At 48.4% G+C, this 23,149-nt stretch overlaps 1 protein-coding gene across 13 annotated transcripts in view; it reads left to right on the forward strand.

Moving 5' to 3' along the window:
- The window catches only part of MTSS1 (MTSS I-BAR domain containing 1), a 142,848-nt gene extending 120,413 nt beyond the window's left edge, over positions 1-22,435 (forward strand). For 2 of the 13 annotated variants that reach the window (XM_077351526.1, XM_077351532.1), the window contains exons 7-15: positions 100-257; positions 1,757-1,864; positions 3,527-3,624; positions 6,515-6,725; positions 10,015-10,137; positions 11,242-11,439; positions 15,198-15,362; positions 17,065-17,227; positions 19,023-22,435. In XM_077351526.1, coding sequence (XP_077207641.1) covers positions 100-257; positions 1,757-1,864; positions 3,527-3,624; positions 6,515-6,725; positions 10,015-10,137; positions 11,242-11,439; positions 15,198-15,362; positions 17,065-17,227; positions 19,023-19,711 — 1,913 coding nt within the window. In that variant the 3' untranslated portion in view covers positions 19,712-22,435. The remainder of the gene's footprint in view (positions 1-99; positions 258-1,756; positions 1,865-3,526; positions 3,625-6,514; positions 6,726-10,014; positions 10,138-11,241; positions 11,440-15,197; positions 15,363-17,064; positions 17,228-19,022) is intronic. The other 11 variants (XM_077351528.1, XM_077351529.1, XM_077351527.1 and 8 more) reach the window with 11 other exon arrangements.
- The last annotated feature ends 714 nt before the right edge of the window (positions 22,436-23,149 follow it).

A 23,149-nucleotide genomic window follows, 5' to 3' on the forward strand; every position in this document is an offset into this window, starting at 1 on the left:
GGCTTCCAGATGCGTGCAAAATGGTATACCAACCATGGTGGATTTGCTAGACTTGCTTGGGCCTAAGAATCTACTTGTCTTTTTCTCCTTTGTGAACAGGAAGAGGAGACATCCAACCTCAGCTGGACAGCGCATTACAAGATGTGAACGACAAGTACCTGCTTCTTGAAGAAACGGAGAAACAGGCTGTTAGGAAGGCCCTGATTGAAGAACGTGGAAGGTTCTGCGCCTTCATTTCTATGCTGCGGCCTGTCATTGTGAGTTCAATTTCAAGACCTTCTGTTGTGTGCTGGCAGAGTGGGATGTGCTGTCCTCATAGCAGATTTCATCATCCTCTCTTTTTAAGTTGGAGTGAACGTGAGATTAATCCGAGACGCAGTTGAACATTGAAGGCTCAAGGGAGTGGCAGGTTACAGTAGATGAGCGATTGGGATGTGAGTGTCCTGCACAGTGCAGGGGGTTGGACTAGATGACCCATGAGGTCCCTTCCAACTCTACTATTCTATGATTCTATGATAGAGAAACTCCAGTTAACAGCCAAAATCAGTTTTCCCTAAGAACAGGCATAACTTACTGGCAAAGAGTATAAAGCATGATCTGAACTGAATTAGAAGCATTTTTATGTTTTTAATTTGTTAAACCACTCATATCCTGCCTTTTCTCACAGTTCAAGGTGGCTCGCAAATAATAGGTTAAGAGATTTTCGTTTAAAGCTAAAATAAAATGGCAGCCCTCAAATCACTCCCTATTTCCCCATGCCAGCTTCTTTAATAATTGAGACACATTCCTACATCAGTCTAAGTTTGGACAGAAAGCTACAAGTGTGGCTCCCACCCGGTGTGTGTGAGGCTGGGGATTCCTGGGGGCCACAGATGTATTGCAAGTGGTTCATGAATCCATATGCACACAAAACCTTGCTATTTTGATCTTTTTGATCCGTATGTATTTTCTCAATCAACGGATTCTAATAGTTCAGCTACTGTCATGTGGAAATTCCATGACATTCTTGTACGTTAAAAAAGGGTCCTCATACAACAGAACGTTGGGAACTACTGAATGGCACCATTTTCATTCCTTTACATCTCCTCTTTTTGGGGGAGTCACGTTGAAACATCATTAACTAGCATAGATCAGTTTAATACAGAACAGAAGTTGACATCCACCTAGTCAGCCCAACCTCATCTTATAAGTCAGGGGTGGGCAAACTGGCTCTCCAGATGTCTATGGACTACGATTACCATGAGCCTCTGCCAGCATGGCAGTTGCAGTCCATGGTCATCTGGAGAGCCACAGTTTGGCCACCCCTGTTGTAACTCATTGTTAGTATCTAATTATTTTCAAAATTGATAAATAGTGCCTCATAGAGAACTATTTATGTCTATTCTTGGTAGACACCAGTAAGATACAGTTTGGATGAAGCCAATAAAAAAGGCAATCAAAGCCAATAAAATGGGCAGTACCAATCCTAAGAGGAAGGTCCGGAAGGGATGAGGCTCTCGGGGCTGTTTCTTGCATGTCTAGAGTAATGCCCATCACCACTTTGGAGTCATGAAGGAATTTTCTTCCAGGCCAGCTTGTCTGAGGATCCTGGGGGTTGTTTGCCTTCCTCTGGGCGGAGAGCAGGGGGTCACTGTTTGTATGTGCATGTGTTAATTTCCTGTGTTGTGCAAGGGGTTGCACTGAATGACCCTTGAAGTCCCTTCTAGTTCTGTTTCTCTGTTTCTAATTTGATGAATTAAAAAAAACAATCTTCCAGGAGGAAGAAATATCAATGCTGGGAGAAATAACCCACCTACAGACCATATCAGAAGATCTGAAAAGTCTCACGATGGACCCTCACAAACTGCCACCATCAAGTGAACAGGTTTGTTCGGCCGAGTTGAGGAGGCCAGTTTCTTCTATTTGTTGCGGCTGCTGGGCTCCTGTCTGGTCAAAATGCATTAGCTTAGATTGTTGCAGTCCACTGGCAAGTTCTACACACGTGTTGCAGAAATGAATGCCAGCTGCACAAGAGCATGGTAGAGTTTTCTGATCAGCGGCTGTTCATTTGAGGGGGGAGTATGGAGGGAAATTTCCTTGACCATCTGTACTTGGATTTTGGTGGACAGCACTGGGAAATTACTGGCAAGATTTCAGATGTGTTTGGAAAAGGTTTTGAAGGTCTTCCAGTGTTTAGTTATGCACCGATGTTCCATGTATTTCAGCTGGCCATATATGTGCATAATTCCACCTAAATGATGCAGTCAATGACACGTGAATTTGTGTGTGTTTATTCTCACATTTTTCAAATCTACTGCAGAGCTTTGGGGCCACAATACATGTTGAAAGGCTACCAGTCTGCTTTGTATCTTTACACTTTATCAGTGTTCACAAATGACTCATTCCAGATTGAAGCATAGTGATTATTTGTGAGCACACCCTTAAATTTGTAACACTGGGGATATTAAGAACACGGATCCTCCAATCTGGTCTCCGTGGATGCCGTTTCTGGGAAGTGGGCGGGGCCAAGAGGGGCCTTTATCCATCAAGGCTTCTGAGCAGCCATTGGAGAGTTGATTGGCTGTGCAAGCACTGGTTTGGTTGCTTATCCATCATAGCAGAAGAAACTTCACACTGACAGCTGCAGGAGCCATTTTGTGTCTGGCTCCGCCTCCTCGGTCAGCTGTTTTGTGGCTGCACCAACCATACTATGCCAGAATTCCAAAAGTAACCAGAGTTTCCAAAAGGTTGGGAAACCCCCCAGTAGAACATTTCCTTGGGTGAAAGGATTTCCATCAAGAGAGCTCAAGTTTCTCTCCTGTCCCCTTTCACTGCAGCCTCGGAGGGGCCTCCTGTTGCTAGATGGGTGAGATATGCTCAGTGGAATCCTCTGTTAGTGGCAGGGAAGGTGAGGCAGATAGCTGCTACCTTCAGACCAAGTGCTGTTGTAATCATTGTGCAAGGCCGTCTCCTGAGAACCAGCATGGTGTAGTGGTTGGAGAGCAGCAAACTCTAATCTGGAGAACTGGGTTTGATTTCCCCACTCCTCCTCAGGCAGCCAGCTGGGTGACCTTGGACTAGTCACAGTTCTCTTGGGATAGTCACAGTTTTCTTAGTGCAGTTCTTGCAGAACAGTTCTCTCATAGCTCTCTCAGCCCCAACTACCTCACAGGGTATCGATTGTGGGGAGAGGAAGGGAAAGGTGTTTGTAAACCACTTTGGGACTCCTTCGGATAGAGAAAAGAGGGATATATAAAAAACCCTTTTTGTCTAGTGTAGGAGATCCAGCTTGGTTGTCGTCGTTAAGAGCAGCAGACTCTAATCTGGAAACTGGGGTTGATTCCCCACACCTCCACATGAAGCCAGCTGGGTCAACTTGGGCTAGTCACAGTTCTGACAAAGCAGTCCTGTTAGAGCTCTCTTGGCATTACCTCCCTCACAAGGTGTCTGTTATGGGGAGAGAAAGGGCAGGCAGTTGTAAGCCACTTTGAGACTCCTTTGAATAGTAAAAAGCAGGGTACAGCTCTTTCTCTTCTTCCTTGTCCAGGTAATTCTAGATCTGAAAGGCTCTGATTATGGTTGGTCCTATCAAACCCCTCCATCTTCTCCCAGTACCACCATGTCCAGGAAATCCAGTGTCTGCAGGTAAGCACATCAGTTAAGTAGGGCATTTCCGAGACAGCCAAGTCTAAATGCAGCTTTAGGATGAGAAAAGCTTCACATGCATGATTTGTTACACTGGAAGGCTGCTCTTCTTTTAGAAAGTTCAGGGTGGTCTACAGGTCCCCACTCATTTTCCATCCATCCTTATACAATCCAGTTTCCTGCTTCCTTAACTTTATAGCACCTGGTGTGTCTAGATAGGTCAGTCGTTGGGCATTGAGCATTAGTGTGGGTTTTGTGAACCTGAATTCCTTGTGATCTTTCCTTTATATGTATTTTTAAATAGCAGCTTTAATTTTGTTTTGTATGCATCAGTTTCTCTTGAAAACTGTTTGAATGAGACTTTTTTTTTTTTGCTGTAAAATACAAGAGATCTCAACTGTTCAGCACTGCCTTGGTTGGCCTCCCTTTTGCTTGAGGGTTCTGGAACACTCAGACACCTTGTCCTTCCTCCTCCATGAAACTGTTTTCTCACCGGTAAAAACAGTTTGGGTAGCATGCCTCTCTGCCCCCCTCCCCTGCCCCTCTGCAGGCACTCTGCCTCTCTCCTTTTCTTCAGCAAAAGGAAGTCAGTCCTCCGTTTTGCTTTGCTGTTTTGTAGCCTCTGGTGCTCTTCTGTTGCCCCTTTTCCTCTCCTCTCTTTCATTTCCCGTAATTAAAAACTTTGCCATCCGATTCTCATGGATTGGAGAGCTGAACCCCCCTGCTGAAGCACCATCTTCGAGGACTTTGCGCTTCCCCTGCGTATCTAGCTTTCTGTGCATGCATATGTATGGTATCTATAGACGGGAGATCTATAGATATTTCTGTATTGATAGCAGTAAGCATAGGCCTTTTAAAAAATGCAGTATCCTGAAAAGTAAAGGAAAATGGCTAATGGTCCTGTCCTTATGTTCAGGGGTAGTCAACCTGTGGTCCTCCAGATGTCCATGGACTACAATTCCCATGAGCCCCTGCCAGAAAACACTGGCAGGGGTTCATGGGAATTGTGGTCCATGGACATCTGGAGGACCACAGGTTGTCTAACCCTGCTCATGTTGACATCAAAATATCAGTAGCAGAGCCTTAGGGTGTGGAAGAACTCATCTGCCTCTAAGCTCCTTCCGCCCTTCCCATCGTGCCAGGTGTGGCCAAACTGAGCCCCATGGGAATTGTAGTTCAAGGACATCTGGAGAACCACAGTTTGGCCAGCCCTGTGTGAGAGGTCTCTGAACAGATCTCCTACAGTGCTGGGAGTGTTATTTGTAAGATGTTAAAGAGGAGGCTGGGGGTGGTGTCTATGGAGAAGTTACTCCTTGCCCTGGCACATGTTGCTGATACACCACTACCCCTCGCACACTGCTGTTGTCTGCAAGTAGGAGAGGAGAGAGCCTTATGGGAGATGGTCTATGGGAGAAATGGTCCATTTTTTCTCAGTGCCTTGACCTTGTTTGGAATCCCTCTTTAGTTTCAAGCGCATACCCGTAATGTAGGAGATGAGCTCACCTCTGGTTTGGTCCAGAGTAGATAGTTAAAACTGTGAAATAAATTTTGGTTCCATCAAGGGAAAGGGTATTGCTATAGAGAAAGTGAGGAGATAAATTTAGGAGCTGTGGTGATGGATAGGGATCTGATCCACGGAGCACAACCCACCGGTATGCTCTCTTGTGCAAGCCCCATAGAAGCAGGGAGTGTGGCACAATCCCCATGTGTTGCAGTGGGGCATATGTAGGAGGTCTCCTGGTGGATCAGCATTTGTGGAGGTGCTGTCAGGAGGTTTTCCATCTCAGGTATCAAACATCTTGAGTCCAACCCTAGTTAAGCAAACTAGGGCTGCTATACAGGTCATTGAGTCCAACCCTCCTTGCTCAATGCAGGATCAGCCTCAAGCATCCAGGATCTGCCCAGCCACTGCTTGAAGACCACCAATGAGTGGGAGATCACCACCTGCTTAGGCAGCCTAAGTCAAGGTCACAGTGAGTCCAGAGTCAGGCATGGTCAAGAGATCCGACTGGGCAGGAACCTGGGTGCACGGCGGACAGGGCAGCAGTTCCACTCGTTGCACCCAGGCTGAGCACTCTGTGCCTCAGCCTTACATAAGGATGGCCAGGGGATAAAGAGAGCTCCTATGAAGACTCATGCAGGCAGGCAGGTCTTTCAGCCCTCATCCTGTGAGGAATCAGACACGTCCTCCAGCCACCGGGAAGATGGCACAGCCAGCTGAGGACTCCTCCTTTGGCAACTTTGGGCTTGCCTGTGCTTTTGCCTCCGTTGCCCTAGAGCAGGGGTAGTCAAACTGTGACCCTCCAGATGTCCACGGACTACCATTCCCATGAGCCCCTGCCAGCAGCTCATGGGAATGGTAGTCCATGGACATCTGGAGGGCCGCAATTTGACTACCCCCTCTGCTTGAGGCTTCCCGGCTGGTTCTGGGCTCTTCCTCTTCTGAATCCTCCCCATCCTCTCCAGCAGGGGTAGTCAAACTGCGGCCCTCCAGATGTCCATGGACTACAATTCCCAGAAGCCCCTGCCAGCGAATGCTGGCAGGGGGCTCCTGGGAATTGTAGTTCATGGACATCTGGAGGGCCGCAATTTGACTACCCCTGCTCTACAGGCTGGCTCCCGACACGCCGAATCCTCAATCTACTCCGCATTTCTTAAATAACATTTTCCTCCTTGTCGCAAAGGATACTGCAGGTCCTTCAGCCTCCTCCCCCTTATCGCTGCCCGTGGTTCCTTTCCTTTATAGTTTATGCTGCATGCTCTCGCCGAGAACCATGGAATGTTAATTGTACTGTGCTGGTCTCTTCCCCAACCCCGACCCCCTTTTCGTTTTCTCCTTTCTCCCCGTTGCCCCGTTCCCCCCCCTCTCTCTTCCTTTTGTGTCTCACAGCAGTCTGAACAGTGTAAACAGTAGTGACTCCCGGTCAAGCGGCTCGCACTCTCACTCACCCAGTTCACACTATCGCTACCGCAGCTCCAACCTGCCCCAGCAGGCGCCCATGAGGCTGTCCAGCGTCTCCTCGCACGACTCCGGATTCATGTCCCAGGATGCTTTTCAGTCCAAGTCGCCGTCCCCCATGCCTCCGGAAGCACCCAACCAGGTAGGTCTGGCGGCCGTCCTGTTGGCACCGGCGCCTCATTGTCCTGGACAACGTCTCGGCCGTAAAATTGGAGGCAAGGAGCGAGCGTGGTGTGCGTCCTCTCTTTGGTCCTCCCCATTGCCTAATTGCTGTGCCAAGTGGCAGAAGCTGTTTTAAGGCCAGGTTCGCACGTGCAGGAGAATGAGATGGCAGTGACGTGAATTGGATTTATTTAGATTCAGATGGGTCGCCGTGTTGGTCTGAAGCAGCACAACAAATTCAGAGCCCAGTAGCACCTTGAAGACCAACAAAGATTTATTCGAGGTGTGAAATTTCGAGCGCTTGCATGCCTTGAATAAATTTGTGTTGGTCTTAAAGGTGCTACTGGACTCTGAATTTGTTGGATTTGTTTAGTCCGTTTTTATACCTTGGCTTAGCAGCTTGCATTGTTGCCCCTTTCCCTTTTATCCTCACGATCACAAGCCTGCGAGGCAGAGAGGGAACGGCCAGCTGAAGGTCGCCCAGCAAACTTCCATGACAGTGCGAGGATTCGAACCTTGGTCTTCCGATTCCTAGTCTGACACTCTTAACTGCTGCAAAAGAAAGTCAGGAACGGGATAGCGTGACACCTCCCCCCCCCCCCCCAAAAAGCAACAAACCTAACCTAGTAATTAGGACCCAAAAGGCTGGGTGTCCACAAAATATAAATAATCAAATTATATTAACATTTATTGCACACAACTAACAAAAGGTTTTTTTTTAAGAGATCGGCCTAAATTTCCCCGACTCAACTTGTGTGCTCTGCAGCAACTGTCATGCTGGACTGCAACACTCAAGAGCAACCTCCTATCATAATGAAATGAGTGCTGTGGCTCAGACCATCAGACGGTTCCCTTGTGCGGTTCCTTTTTTTGTTTTTTACATGGTGGTCTATCTGTAAATTGGCTTGCATGAAGGAGCCTAGCACACAGCTAGTGTTGCCAGCCCCCCCCCCCATAGAGGAGGTGGTCCCCTGCCACAAGGACCTGCCTCCCACTTCTGATCAGCTGACTGGCAGGGGGGACGTACCTGGAAAAAGAGGAAGGCTCAAGCCACATTGCTGACGCCACACTGAAAGTGACATCATCACACTGGTGATGCTCTGGTATTTGGGCAAAAGCTCTATGGTAGAAGCCATCTCAGCCATAGAGTTTTTGCTCAAATACCAGAGCCCTGCAGTGATGTTGCAGTGTGGTGACATCACTTCCTGAGCAACACCGACAACATGGCCTGGGTCTTCCTCTTTCTCCTGGTACATGTTCTTGCCTCCCCCCCCCTCCGTCCCTTGCTGGTTGCCAGGAGGGGCCTTACCACCCTACACAGAGCCAACTCTGGGATCACCCTCACTGTTAAGTTTTTAAAACTTTTTGAAAGCACCACAGTCACAGGGTTGGTCCATTTAGGTGTCCTCCAGTTTCTAGGTGGCCCTTGGCTGAAAGGTATGTGGAATCACTCCTCAGTGGGAAAGCTGGTTCTCGGAAATCATTTTATCTTGGTGGAAAACATTCATGCCTTTGGTTAACTGTTGGGCTGACGAAAAGAAGTAGGCCATTGCAGACCGATTAAAATAATACGTCGATATTTTTAAGGCGACCTCTGCCTGGCAGTGCCAGTGACCGTTTTGCAGCTCCGGGGTTGTTGTTTTTTTGTGTGTGTTTGCTTGAATTTCTCACTACTCACAAAAAGCACTAATTGACCCATGCAGTGTGTTGCCAGATTTCCCCTGAAGCTGTTGAATGTGTCACACGTCTTGTGTTTCCTGTAAACAACCGATGGGTTCTTGCCTTGGTGTTGTGCTCCGAGGGTGAGGGAGGAAACCCACACAATGCCACGTGCGGTGCCTGAAAGCAAAACGCTGTTTCTGACAGTAACGCCCTGGACGAAAGCGACCGGCCCATTTGCGGCCTGAGCACTTTATTAGCGTTGTTGTTGGGTGTGCTTGTAGTGTCCTGCTGTGTGAGTGTGGCTGTCCGCTGCAGCAGGAGGAGCAAATGTGTTGAACGGGTGACTCACCTCTTGGTGCCCTGGGATTGCAGGAGATGAGATAGAAAAGGAGGTTTGAGTTCATGTTGGACCAGGCCAGTAGCCCATCCAGCCCACAACTCTGGTCTAGGGAGAGGTAAGGAGGAGAATCCAGCTTTTAGCACAAGAGCCTAGATTTCATTTCTGTAGGGGTATTTTTTTAGGAACATGTGTCTGACCAGCCTTTTGCGACAACCTTAATTTCTATCTCCTGTGAAACATCCAGGATTCCCAGCCCTAAAAATGTATTTATTTATTTCCAATAGTGACAAGTTGGTTTGAGAGAGATGCTGTACAGACAAGGCGGTTAAAAGGGGGCAATGGGGGGTGGTGAGTCCATGGGGTTGATCCAGGAGTCAGACTGACTGCTGGGATCTCTTTCTTGGTCGCCTTTGAGGAGTCCTGTTCACATGGCCTGAAAAGCATCTTTGAGTCACTTCCCACGGATACACGTGGACACAGTAGAACCTGGACGGAAAATCCACGACGTGCGCCAGGCAGCAGGAATGTCATCCTGCACGTGGTTCTCCCTTGACAAAGCCACGGGGATTTTCAGTTCTCACGTTCGCTATGCCCACAGGTGTCCCTGCGGTTTTTCCTCAGCCCAGCAGCTTCAATAGGACGGCTGACCACGTGTGGCCATTGTACTGATAGCAATTCCATAATTTGAGCATAGGTGGCACCCTTTCCTCTTGGTCCTCTAACTCAGGGGTAGTCAACCTGTGGTCCTCCAGATGTCCATGGACTACAATTCCCATGAGCCCCTGCCAGCATTTGCTGGCAGGGGCTCATGGGAATTGTAGTCCATGAACATCTGGAGGACTACAGGTTGACTACCCCAACTAAGGCTGACTCTGAGCATGCAGCGCTCAGCCGGGTGGGACCCGCTCCGCAGGAAAGGCCACTGCCCCAAGGAGTCAGCTTGTGCTGCCATATTTGTTTCCCCAGTGAGGAAGGAAGGGGTGATGATGATGACGATGATGTCCAGATTCCCGTTGCTTTCGTCCTCCTGCTTTGTTACTGATCAGCATTGGGAAGCTTTTGGGCTGTGTTGAATAACAGATTATTTCCCCCCCCTTCAGCCCTAACACTTTGCTTCTCTCCTCCCTTCTCCTGTGTGTTTGTGTGTCTCACGTCCCTCATTGGTTTGCTCCCCCCCCCCCCCCGCCTTTGTTGGCTTGTCTTCTCTTTTCTTCCCCTTGCTGTGTCGTGGTGCCTTTTTTCGGTATTGTTTTGTTCCGAAACCCAGCAGAATTCGTCCAGCTCTGCCTCCTCAGAAGCCTCTGAGACCTGCCAGTCAGTGAGTGAGTGCAGTTCCCCCACCTCAGTCAGCTCAGGCTCGACCATGGGGGCTTGGGCCTCCACCGAGAAGGTGAAAAAAAAAAGCTTTGTGTCTCTCAAACCACGTTCTTCACTCCTCCCCGGGCTCGGTGTCATGTGCTCGGAGGAGGAGATTGTGCGGATGAGAATGGAAAGCCTTCCCTGCTCCTTTCGAAAAAAATAACCAGTCCCGAATGACAAAGCCAGTTGGCATGAATGTATGCAAGCTGCCGCCATTTTGGGCGTTCTGAATATAGACGGAGGCATCCTACAAGTGGATGAGCCGAAGGGAAGGCGGCGTGTATTGGCTGAAACGCAGGTTGGAGTGTTTCCAAGAACTCTTGGTAGCTCCCATGACCGTCACGGAAACGGTAGACTCACGACAAGAACCACCTTGTTGATTAGAATTGCCCTTTTCCAAAAACGATGCGGCCAAACGTTTACATATTGTCATGGGATGTCTACTCACAGCCGTGTCTAGGTTCCAGCGTGCACTCTCCCAAATCCTCTTTCAAAATCCAAGGCTTCCAAAACGATCGAGGGCCTAGCACAACAAGCTGGACCCCAAGCTGGAGCCGGAGCGAGCGATGGGCTCCATTCTCATCTGGCAACCCCACCGATTCCCTCTTCGTTCTGCTGCCCCTGGAGCATGTCATTTTCTGAGGCTGAACTGCTACTCGCTCACTGGAATGGGAGCCTACTAATCCAGGCTTATTAACAGCTTTGGGGGAAAGGCTGCATCTCGCTTTCGGAGCGTGGATCGGAAATCTCCACTTGCCGATTAATACCGGGGAACATTGGAGCTTGATAGGAAGTTCCACCAGCTTGTCTTCGTTTGATCCAGCTCATCTGGGCTGGCCGGTCGAGGAGAGACTCCCCCGGTAGCTTGTCTCCCAGCGTTGGCTGAGCAAGGCTGTTCAGCCCCCGAAACTGACCACGCCCCCAAATGTCGTTGCCTGTTAGAATAACAGTATCGAAGCATGACCCGCGTGCCGTTTTGAGATGTTCTGTTGAAGGCGTTACCCGACCCCTCTTTCTTTCCAGCAAAGCATGCCTGATTGCACCTTGAATTTTTCCAACCCCCCATATTTGTCCTGTTTAAATTAATTTCTCTTCTTGTTTTTTTTTTCTTTTTGTTATTTTCTTTCATTTCCAGTTGTCTAATGGGTTTTATCACTGTAGTTTGTCAACTGGTCCATCCTTTGCCTCAGTTGGTGCGGGCCCCCTTCCTCATTTCCCGTCTGTCTCCCACGCATGGACCCGCGCTTCCTCTTCCACCCTCCTTCCAGACCACGGTCATTATTACACCATTGGGCCAGGCATGTTTCCATCATCTAAGATCCCTAGCTGGAAGGTTTGTGTTTCTTTTGTTTCTGTCATGCTCTCCTTTCCATCCCCCTTCCCCCCCTCCCCCCCTTAGCCCTTTTTTCCATCGCGGAATGTTACCTATCAAATCTTGATTGATTTTTTTCCCTCCTCAGCCATGCTGAATTCTTGATCTGACAGCAAAAGAGTCCTAGAGTCATAGAGTTGTAAGGGACGTCCAGGGTCATCTAGTCCAAACCCCTGGGGAATGCTGGGAAGTCATGACTATAAACGCCTTCCAACCATTATATTAACTGATATACAAAAGTGTAGATTTGGATCCAGTCAATTGTGGAAGTTTCCTTCGGCCCATGGAGTCTTCCTCTGACATAGGCTTTTTGTTGAGGATGGCTGCTTGGGACCAAGGGAGACGCCACTGGCAGCCTGTACCCTTAGCACAACATTTGTGAAAGGGTCAGCATCCATGTCCAGATCCATGTGCCTTTGCTTTTGGATGGTTCTACTTGAACCTCTGACACTTGGTTGGATCATTTTTGGTGTAGCGCAAATTGAAGGCAGATTAGGTACAGCAGTCAACACAGAAATTTGCCCATGTTTTATTCAGTTATCTCCACCTATCCCCCCACCCCCTGGGTGAAATTCAGTTTGCACAGATTAATCCTTGAAAGTCAAGGATGATGGGTTGACCTTAACTGAGAAAGAGAGTTCCATTCTCCCCCCTTTAAGAAAGGAGAGCTGTTGGATCCAACTCATTGTGGTCAACAGTTCATGGGGTTTTTTTATCCAGGTATACATAAACAGGGATCCAAAGGAGCAGTCTTTCTGACAACGCCAAACCAGAATGATAGAATGGCTGTGTGGCATAGTAATTGTCAATGCACCCTCCATATGTTATGGATGTATTCATTAGGTTTCTGGAAATCACTTCAGACAGAGCACATTTTTAGGCAGAAGAGAAAGAACTGCCCTGCAGAGGAGAAATTGGATTTGGGTTCACAAGCTCTGGTCTTTCCATCCCCAGCAAGAAGGGAATGTCCACCAGCACAAGTGTGGGGAAGTGTTGGTTAATGTTTTTTTGCCAGTTCATCTTTGCAATTGGCTCATCTCCCTCTGCTGACTCCCACGGCATGGCTAGCCCTGTTCCTGTGAGTCCTCTCGCCCCTGAAGGCAGCGTGCCAGGCAGACTCCAAGGCAAGACGATTCCGCTCCATGATCAGAGCTTCATGCACTGTACTCAGGGGCGGCCTCTTTGTCCCTCTTCACATTCTGGAATGGACCTTTGGTGCCAACTGGCAATTTAGCGGTACTGAAACAGCTTAACAGGAAGTGGCCCCAGTCTGCTTCCCTTTTTTTCAGAGGGGAGCAGTGTGGCATTTGACCTCCAAGACCATAGAGACATGAGAAGCCAGAGAAGATATTTGCCGTTCAGTATTTTTCTGCCCTCGCTCACCATCTTGCTTTCAAGAGCTATTTAGGATATCAGTGACACCTGCCAAGGGCTTATTGCCAGTAGCTGAGAGGCTTCCCTTTAGCGCTACATATTAGTAATAAGGCATTATACTATATTTACCTGGAAATGATAATGGTAGCTCTAGGAACTTCCTAGAGCTACCATTATCATTTCCAGGTAAATATAGGAACTTTGTGGTCAGAACTTCCTGTTAGTAGGGAAGCTTTATATTTCCTGGTAATTTTTCTACCCAGGATGCCACCCCCTCCCTCAATCCTCCATTAACCCCCTCCCCTTTTTTTGCAACTGATTGTGGGAGAGAGGAACTGAGAATATGTAATTCTCCCTCAGTAGGACCCATCGCCCGGACATAACTTGAGCTTGCTCATCATAAGGGGCACGAGAAGCATCTCTGTGTCTTTCCAAACAATTGCTTTGGTGGTTGCCAAGAGTGGATCTGGGTGATTATTGTAATTGCAGGTTTTGTCTGAGTGGTCTTTCTCGCTCATTTTTTTCCATGCTACATGAGTTCAGATACCACTGACCAACTAAAATGGCATAATTGGTGTTTCTTGGACTTCCAGTGGGTGAGGCATGCCTTCTTTCAGGAATCAAAATGGGAGGCACTTCATCCTTAGATCATCCTTAGTTGTTATTATAATATGAACAAACTGCTCACTTTCACAGACATCGACTCCACTGGGTGAGTCATTATTCAGAGTAGGCCAGTGCCAGAACAGCAACTCATGCAGAGATGCTGTGTGCAGTCTTCTGAGGACTTCTTTTGGATTCCCCGCATTGGTCCAGTTGCACTCCATGCAACAATTCCTTGCCCCTGATGGAGAAAGGATAAGGCAAGCTAGGAACAGTAACTCAGGCAGAGATCCACCCTTCCCTATAGAGCAATGTTTTGTGTTCCCAGCCCAAATACAACTATTCTATTGTGGGTTTTTCTCATAGCACTGAATTTGGAAATTTGCTGAGATCATTCCTGAAGAGGGAAGGACTAGGGCTTGAGATTCCTCTCTCTGTTGTAGACACCAATTGCAACTGGCTGGCAGCCAGAAAATTCATACTTGTAGAAGTGAAGTTACATAAAAATCATTTGGGAGAAGTTTGTCTGTTCGGTGGAACCATATAGAAATGACCCACATTTGAGGTCAGGTGTGGATTGATCCCAAATTTTGAGAATCTTGAATGAAAAGAGGGATCCACTGCATCTGTTTTTTTCATAGTTCCCTTTTGCACAGTCAGAATAGATTGGGGCTATTTTGGAATTTTGCAGTTTTGGATTTTTGCAACCCCAAATCCTAGAACACAGCCTCCTCTTTCTACAATGTCAGCGATCAGCCCTTTCCCTTAAAAGTGTACATCCTGCAAACCATAGTGTCTATTTATAATTACACATTTATGGACTTTTCTCTAGACAGGGACAGGCTGGCTATCACTGGCCACTAGGAAGCAGGCATTTTTGAAGCAAAGGGGTGAGCCTACACTGGCCGTCCACTTTGTTCTTTTTCTAGATTAGTAAGAGAAGGCAATAGGTTGGGCTTGGTCTACCAGCCAATCACAAGTCGGGACTCTTCCCCTTCTCCAGAAAGTCACATCAAGGGAGAGTAAAAGGAAGCAGAGAAGAGATTAAGTGGTCCTTAAGAGCTTAAGTGGCCCTCGAGGTGGAATTCTGACAGAAGTCAACCCACTCCAAGAGGGCTTTACCTCTCTGGACAACTTCTAAGCAGAGCTGTACCCTTCTGTGGTCATTTAATTCAGTAGAGTTAGAAGGGTGTATCTCTGCTTAGGATTGTGCTGTCTGAAAACACACAGCCTGGCCTGTTTTTAGTTTTTGTCTCAGTCGGTCAGGACAGGATCCCTGGACGATATAGTTCCATCTCAGAAGCTAAGCAGGCCCTGGTTTATGCTGTTCTTGGATCAGGGACACATTCTGAGAGTAGAACAGGCTACAACATCTTCTTGACCCGAAGGTTAGGGGTGGAAGGGATGTTTTGTGTCAGCCAGGAACTTGGTTCTGAGAACAGGACAAGTCATTCACATGATTTTGCCGTCTTCTAGTGAGGCAGAAGGGCTTTCTCCTGGTAGCCAATAATGCCTCCCCCCCCCCGCCCTGGACCTACAAAAATGCAGATTGCATTTGCCAGCTTGCCCTGCTAATGCCACATTTCGGAGCAAGGTTGGCTCCCCACCCCTTGGCCAACATGCCCTTAAAAGATGCACCTCTCAGTATGAGGGAAAAGCTAGAAAGGAGTTCCTAGCCTGCTGTACGGAGCGTGTTTACGTGATCGGAGACAAAATTTCAACTAATGGAAATTTTTTCCTAGGATTGGGCTAAGCCAGGTCCTTATGACCAGCCTATGGTAAACACTTTGCAACGCCGCAAGGAAAAACGAGATGCGGACCCCGCTGGGGGAGGCCAGAATGGACCGCCTCTGCCCACAGAGGAAGCCCAAAGACCCCGGAGCATGACGGTGTCAGCCGCCCCAAGGGTGAGGCTTTAATTTTGGATCCTCTGGCGGGTTGACATGTTGGTCCCAAGCTGCTTCAGACCACCCCCTGTGCTCACGCTAAGCTCTGCAGCTTCTGTATCGCACGGGGTCTCTGCTCCTTAAAGAAGTCTTTGGTCAGGGGTTTCCTCCAAGCGTTTGCTTCACCTGCAGTCTCACTGCCTGATCTTTTCAATGGCTTGGTAAAGAACGTCTCCAAAGAACCAGCTTAGCTCCGATAGCACAGACTAGCCTGAATCGTCAAAGCTCAGAAGCTGAGCGAGGTCAGGCATGGTTCGTATTTGGATGGGAGGCCACCAAGAAAGACCAGGGTTGCTAGGCAGACGAAGGCAAATCTCCTCTATCCACCTCTTGAGTTGAAAACTCTAAGGTGGAGCCTCCATAAATCAGTTGTAACTTGGCAGCACACTTTAATAATCAATCCAGGTATGCAGAAATCCAGGTGAATCCCACCAGCCTGTTGAACTTGTGGAGGCACCTCTGACAGAAGGCGGCTTTCCCTTTGACTATCTAGGATTGTATCAGGGGAAAGCCTTCTTCTGCCAGTTGTGCTTCCACTCGTACAGTGGATCCATGGTTTTTAATCCTTAGTTATGGAATGAGTCTTCCTCAGCTGCACTTGGTGGAGGATTCATGTTGGAATGTTATCCCATGTGTAGGGAGCTCCTCCATCTATCTAGCTTGATTTCAGAGGCCTAGTGACCAGTTAGTTCAGGCGTCCCAGCATTGTTAAGCCTGCAGGCACATTTGGCATTCTGATACAGTGTGGTGGGTGCAGCCTCAAAAATGGCTGCCCCAGGAGGTGGGGCCAGCCTCAAAAACGGCTTCCCCAGGAGGTGGGGCCAGCCTCAAAAATGGCTGCCACTGATAGTTTGTCACAGTGAAGAAGAGATTTTTTTTTGTACCCCACTTTCTACTACCCAAAGGAATCTCAAAGCTTCCTCTCCCCACAACAGACACCCTGTGAGGCAGGTGAGGCCGAGAGCACTCTGAGAGGACTGTGATGGGCCCAAGGTCACCCAGCTGGCAACGTGTGGAGGAGTAGGGAGACAAACTCAGTTCTCCAGGTCAAAGGCCACCTTTTTAACCACTACACCATGCTGAGATCCCTGTGCTGTGGTGGCAGCTCCCATCCAAGCAGGACTCTTAAGAATCTTCACAGCCACTCAGATCTCCAGCGGCCAATCAGAAGACTTGCAGGGCAAGAGCCCCACCTGGAGGCCCGCCCAATTTCTAAACCCGGTGTGCGCAAGGAAAGGTGTTGGCGTGCGCCATGGGGGCCCAAAGGCAGCACAGTGCTCCCTTGATTTTCCGTAACATGGGATACTGAGGGCAGGTAGCCAGGGAGCTGGCAAAGGAAGGGGCTACAGCGGTCATCACACCCAAGGGTCGGTGCCCTCCGAGTTGGGAGCCCAGAGATTGGTAGGGTTTCTTAATTTAGCTGCATGGGTTATTTGGGGACAGAGGGGAGCCATTCACAGACACTCTGCTAGCATCATGTGGCTGAATTTTGTGGAAATCCTGGATCTGGCCAAACTGGAAAATGCAGAAAAAGCTTTTGTATGTTACTTTGTAAGAGGTCAGAAAAGCGAGGTTGTGACCGCAAGCAGCTCCAGAGATCTCTGGGGTTGGCCCGGACAGTCCCGTTCCATAATCTAATGAAAGGTCTCAATTGTGTTGTCAGCAAGGAGAGGAGATGGAGGCATGTGAAGAGCTGGCATTGGCCCTGACTCGGGGCCTGCAGCTGGACACCCAGAGAAGCAGCCGGGACTCCTTGCAGTGCTCCAGCGGCTACAGCACCCAGACCACCACGCCCTGCTGCTCAGAGGACACAATCCCCTCACAAGGTAAGGAATGGAGCCACTGGGGTTGCAGAGAGATTTACCGGACTACAGTATGGGATACGCTTCAGCCTTCCGGCACGCCGCAGTTTTGCATGCTTAATTTATCCACCACCACCCCCTTTTTTCTCAAGTGGGGACCTGAAGCTGTTCGCATGGTTCCCCTCTCCTCCATTTTATCCTCACAACAACCCTGTGAGGCAGGTGCCGTTGGGGCGGACGATGGGCCCAAGGTTTCCCAGCAAGCTTCCATAAACGCACCCAGGGCCATATCAGGCCATTGTACCCTCTCAGACCAGCAGTCTGTCATGGTCAGGATCCTGCACTCAGACTTATAGCGGCTCTGTAAAGCAGGGGTAGTCAGACTACGGCCCTCCAGATGTCCATGGACTACAATTCCCATGAGCCCCTGCCAGCGAATGCTGGCAGGGGCTCATGGGCATTGTAGTCCATGGACATCTGGAGGGCTGCAGTTTGACTACCCCTGCTCTAGAGTCTCAAGTTGAGGTCTTTGGCGTCACCTATTCCCCGTGCCTTTTTTTACTGGGGCTCCCAGTGGTTGGAGGGTGGGACCTTCTGCACGCAAAGCCACAGCCATTCCATGACAGGGGAAAGGGGGGATTCGAACTAGGATGCTCTGGATGCTAGTCAGATACACTTTGTCATGCTGGCTGCAATAAGCCCCCTGGGTTTCTGCAAAGCCCCACTGCTGCCCACTGAAGTCCTGAAGGGGGCTTGAAGGGGAACGGCAGGCCGAGCGAGGTCAAGCTAATCCCAAGAGCGGCGTTGTCACGAACCGCGCAAAATCTTTAGAAGGTGAAGAAATCAATGGGCTTGCAATTGTTTTGTATGATTTATTACATTTCTGTACCGCCCTCCCAACGTGGCTCATCCCTCCGTGTCAGCACTGGTTGAGAAAGGCTGATCTAAGGGGAGGCCGTATTCTTTCTGCACACAAATAAGCTGATGGAGAAGTCTTAAGAGGCTGAAAAAGACAGAATTAAAATAAGACAGAATAAAATAAGAGCCGTTTCTTGTTACCTAAGCACTTGAAATATTTCAGCCGTCTCCCCCATAGAAACAGGTTACTTTTCCCTATAGCACAGCATCCCGGGGGAGGTTGGCCTGAAATCAGGGAGTTGCTCTTGATTCGGTGCTTATTCAGATTTCCTGCCAATTCCTTTTGTGCTTAGGAAGAGGGAGGCAACAAACTCTTTCCCAAGGAACATTTGATAATTTGCAAAGGGGAATTAAAGGGTGTCAGACCTGAGGAAATTCTCCATGACCCCTCTCTGGGTTGACAGTGGCCTGGTGTCTGGGACACACTGATTCTGCCCAGCCTGAAATGATTGCATGCTTTTCTCCGTATAGAACCTGAGTTTGTGGTTCATCTGAAAACCCACAGGGCACTTGGGTTTAGTTCTCATTTTTGCTCCAAACATAGAATTCTATCAGAATGGCCTAGCCCGGGCATCGCCAAACTGGGGCTCTCCAGATGTCCGTGAATTACAATTCCCATGAGCCCCTGCCAGCACGTGCTGGCATGGGCTCATGGGAATTGTAGTCGGACAAATGGAGAGCCACAGTTTGGCCATCCCTGCCCTAGCCTGACCATGTTGGTCTGCAGTAGAACAGCAAGATTCCATTTAAGGGAGTTTCGACTTTCAAAAAGTCATACATCCCTCCCACCTCATCCTGTTGGTCTCTGAGGATTGGATTTCTATCTAGGTAGCATGACAAGCAAAGCTTTGTTCATAGCAGGTGCCCAATTTTACCTTCTTTCCTCCCCTTCCCTTCCCAGTGTCAGACTACGATTATTTCTCTGTGAGCGGCGACCAAGAGACAGAGCAACAAGAATTTGACAAGTCGTCAACAATTCCAAGGAACAGTGACATCAGCCAGTCTTACCGCCGAATGTTTCACGCCAAGCGTCCCGCTTCGACGGCCGGCCTCCCAAGCACGCTGGGGCCCGTGATTGTCACCCCGGGTGTAGCGACCATCAGACGGACCCCTTCTACCAAACCCACTGTCAGACGTGGGACCATAGGGACGGGGCCCATCCCAATCAAGACGCCTGTGATTCCTGTCAAAACTCCGACTGTGCCGGACATCCCAGGAGGGCTGCCGAGCGTGCCGAGCAGCGCCGAAGAAAGTCCTGAACAAAGCCCTGAGGCAGGAGCGGGCAACCATGGGATCGCAGGGGGGATGTCCTCCTCGTGGAGTGGCCAGGCGTCCATTAATCCTCCGCCCACAAGCCAGAAGCCGAGCACCATAGAGGAACAGAGACAAACAGCCGCCGAAAGTGAGGGAGAAGAAAGCGAAAGGGAGAGCCCAAGTCTGACCGCTCCCCCGTGCCAGCCGGCCCCTCAGTCAGCGGGCCAGAATCCCGGGGAGCCCCCGCAAGGTGAAGACATGCTGAACGCCATTCGGCGGGGCGTTAAGCTGAAGAAGACCACCACGAACGATCGTTCGGCTCCTCGAATTTCCTAGATGCTGGACCACTGCCGGAGTTTCCAACGCAGCAGAGACTGAACTGTCTAATGAAATGGACTCTCTATCCATTCCACTGTACAATCAAGTTTTTGTAGGATGCTCAGTTAATAGACAGCTGGAAAAGCTCTCTTTAAAAATTCGGGGCTGGGGAGGGGGGAGGAGAAGGGATTTGCAAACTAAAATGCTTAAGGTGCAACCTCTTCCTGACTTCTAATTTTTATTTTTATTTTTTTGTAAATACTGCTGATTATTTTTCTGCGCAATTTTTTAAAACAAATCTGAGTTTCCCTTTTAATTTTCTCCGCCTGAAGGTGCCAAATCCCCATTTAACTTTTTTATATAACTATTTGTAAAAGTTTTACATGCGTAGAAGGAAGAAGAATACAGTAAACATTTAAGTAGCTTAAATATTTCAGCTGGGGTAGGGTGGGGGCGAGGGGAGGGGAGGGAGAACATTGATAGGAAGTTGCAATGTGCTTTCACTCTCGCGAGCTTTTTGTAGAGCACCTTGTTATAATAGCAAGGATGATCCTTCTTTTCTTTTTTCCGTTTTAACTTGCAGAGACCTGGGCGAGGAACAGGTCGCCACAAAATAAATAAAAAGTACAAGGAGATATTTGTAAATCTCGAAAGCAGGAAACAACAGCTGGTTGATTAAAGCAATATATAGTGGAAGAGTGACAAGCCTAGGGCCGGATAGAGTGTGATGGGGTTAGACAAAGGGGGAGGGAACTTACTGTTGCACAAGAAGTAGCCTAGCCGTAGCTTCATGGTAAGTGCGTCTGAATAAGCCATATTGGATTGCAGTGTTGTTTCCATAGGTTGTTTAAAGATGCTTGGGTGCTGGCCACTAGGAACTTGCATGATGGCCTCGTAGAAATCTCTATGGGGGCTTCTGCCTGAGAGTGCGTGCCCAAGACCAGCATCTGTGGAATTGTTCTTTTGGATTATTTGTTTTGTGCTAATTCATTTTCTTCCGGACTGCACAAGCAACATTTAAGCATGCCCATCTGGATCGGAATCTCCCCCCCCCCCCCCATTTTCTGTTTCTTTGTTAGGTAATCTACAGTAGCAGGAACCTTGGTTAAGGAAAGGCAGAGAGAAATAACAGAGTTCTCTACTCTGCAGCTTTTTACTTTTTACTGGCAATGCCCAGCAGGCTGGGCAGCTAAACTAATAAACTGAAAAAGCCTCAAAATAGTTCTGAGAAAAATTGCTGATACATCAGACTGGCAACCAGCTGGGAATTCCAGTAAAAATAGCAACACATTTCTGGTGGTGGGGGGCTATCCCCCCCATTAGAGATCTTGGGGATAAGGGTGGGAACGGGGGTGGGGGGGTGGGACAAAGTTGTGGTTTTATTTATTACAAGGGAAAGGGGGGATTGACCACTATTTTTTTTTTAATTCTTCTCAGCACTGTATTTTGGGGAAGCTGTTAATAGACAAATTTATAGTGGGCAGGGAGGGGCTTTCTTTTCTTATAATGAAAAATTGTGGCCGTGACATACTCATTTCACAGGATCGGTAGAAATGTGCAGCTTGGACAACACAGGTTGTTCTGGTTTTGTGGGTTTTTAAAAATAAAGATCCTGCAATCTGTATGGATACCTTCTGCCTTATCTCTCTATAGGTAATGCAAGCAGGATAATAAAGACAACACAGACCTGTGTATTTGTGGTTGCAAAAAAAAAAACAAAAAAACGCACCACCTGTATTGGAAGGGGCTGGGCCATACATCTGCGCACAACACGCTCCTCCCCTCTCTGGAGATTTCCAATTGGCTGCCATCTTGCCTACATAACCTCTTATGCTTTAAACTACATAAATGCATTGGATGTGAGACGTATCGTAATACTGTATAGTCACTGTGTTCTATATACATTTACACTGCTGTGTTGCGTAACACCTCTTTTTTTTTAATGTTATGGCTTGAGAAGCAAGCAACCAAGCATGATCCTTTTAAAAATTAATGCACTCTCCTTTGCAACCCCCCCCCCCCACCCCCAACTTTTCCTTCTCAGCAACGGTGCCTGTGGTAGAAGCCCCGCCAAGTTGGGGAGACAAGCTGATGCGTTGTGCAAATGACGCTTCACAACCCCCCACCACCTTCGGCCAACAGCTCTTTTTAAGAAACGAATTCTTGCCGGATTAAGAATCCAGAGGATTTCCTGGCATGTTTCATTTTGGAACTAAAACCCCCGGGGTGTTTTCACAAGGCCTCCGCTATATTCCTGCCCCTCCCAGTCATTAAAGGACGGTCACTGCAGGAGACGTTCCCAATTGGTTGCACCTGAAGAGTGTGTCTAGGGGGGAAAATACACACAAAAAATGTTGGGAAACGGTTGTGCCCCCAAAGCACAGCTTTTATCTCTCCCTCCCTTTTTTCACACTAGATTTACACTTGATTAAAAATCTTTAATAATAAACTGTTGCCAAAATTCAGCGTTCGAACGTGACAAGCCACATTAAACAGTTCCGTTGTTTTTTTTTCTTTTTTCCTTGCTTATTGTAAAAGTAGTGTCACCGTTTAAAAACAAAATGTTTCTAATGGTAAGTTATTGTGCTTTAGTTGCTAGTTCGTACTGAGAGTTGACCTCTCCCCACATGCACCGTTTTCGTTCTGAACCGCTATTAAAGATTGCTGTTAGCTGTGTTGCCCTTCTACATTGTAACGATTGCTTCAGCCTCTATTATAAATAAAGACCTGCTGGCAAACCTCTTTGGAGTGTTCGTTGTCCCCCCTCCCCACTGCCCCTTTAAGCACCACGGCCAGAGAAGAAACACGGTGAAGCATTTCTGACAATGTTTAACTTCCAGATAACATTTGACTGTTCTACCCCCCCCCCCCCAATATCCTGGAAGTTTTGATAGCTTAAATTGGGAGCCCCCATTGTGGGCACCATGGCACCTCTTTATACCTTTTCTGGCACTTGGCAAGTGTTTTTATATGGGGGGGGGGTTCCCACCAAAGCTTCTGATTGCCTATGTAGATTTTTAAGAACATTCCTTTGGCAGCTGCTTCCACCACAGCAGAAAATTTGGGAGGTGTATTTCTTCCAGGCCAGACTGGGATTCTGGGAGTTTTTTTTTCTTGGGGGGGGGGCATCATTTGTACATGAAATTGGGGAAACTGTGGGTGGGCAGGTAATTGTGAATTTCCTGCATTCTGCAGGGGCTTCAACTAGAGGATTCTGGAGGTGCCTTCCTACTCTATGATCCTATCACAAGGCTCATGGCGGTGTGTCTGAAGGTAAGCTGTGGTAGCCGTTTTGGGGCCACTGTATCAGAAGTGTTGGGGGTTCCCAGCCTAGACTGAGGCTGTCTGTACACTTCTGCCCCCAACTAGACAACTACTCACATTTCCATGGACTCTCTACCTAGCACAGGTGTGGGCTACCTTTGGAATGTCTACCTGTGAAGATATTGGTACTGT

The sequence above is a fragment of the Paroedura picta genome, chromosome 9 (genome assembly GCF_049243985.1).
Source record: "Paroedura picta isolate Pp20150507F chromosome 9, Ppicta_v3.0, whole genome shotgun sequence".
Lineage (NCBI taxonomy): Eukaryota > Metazoa > Chordata > Lepidosauria > Squamata > Gekkonidae > Paroedura > Paroedura picta.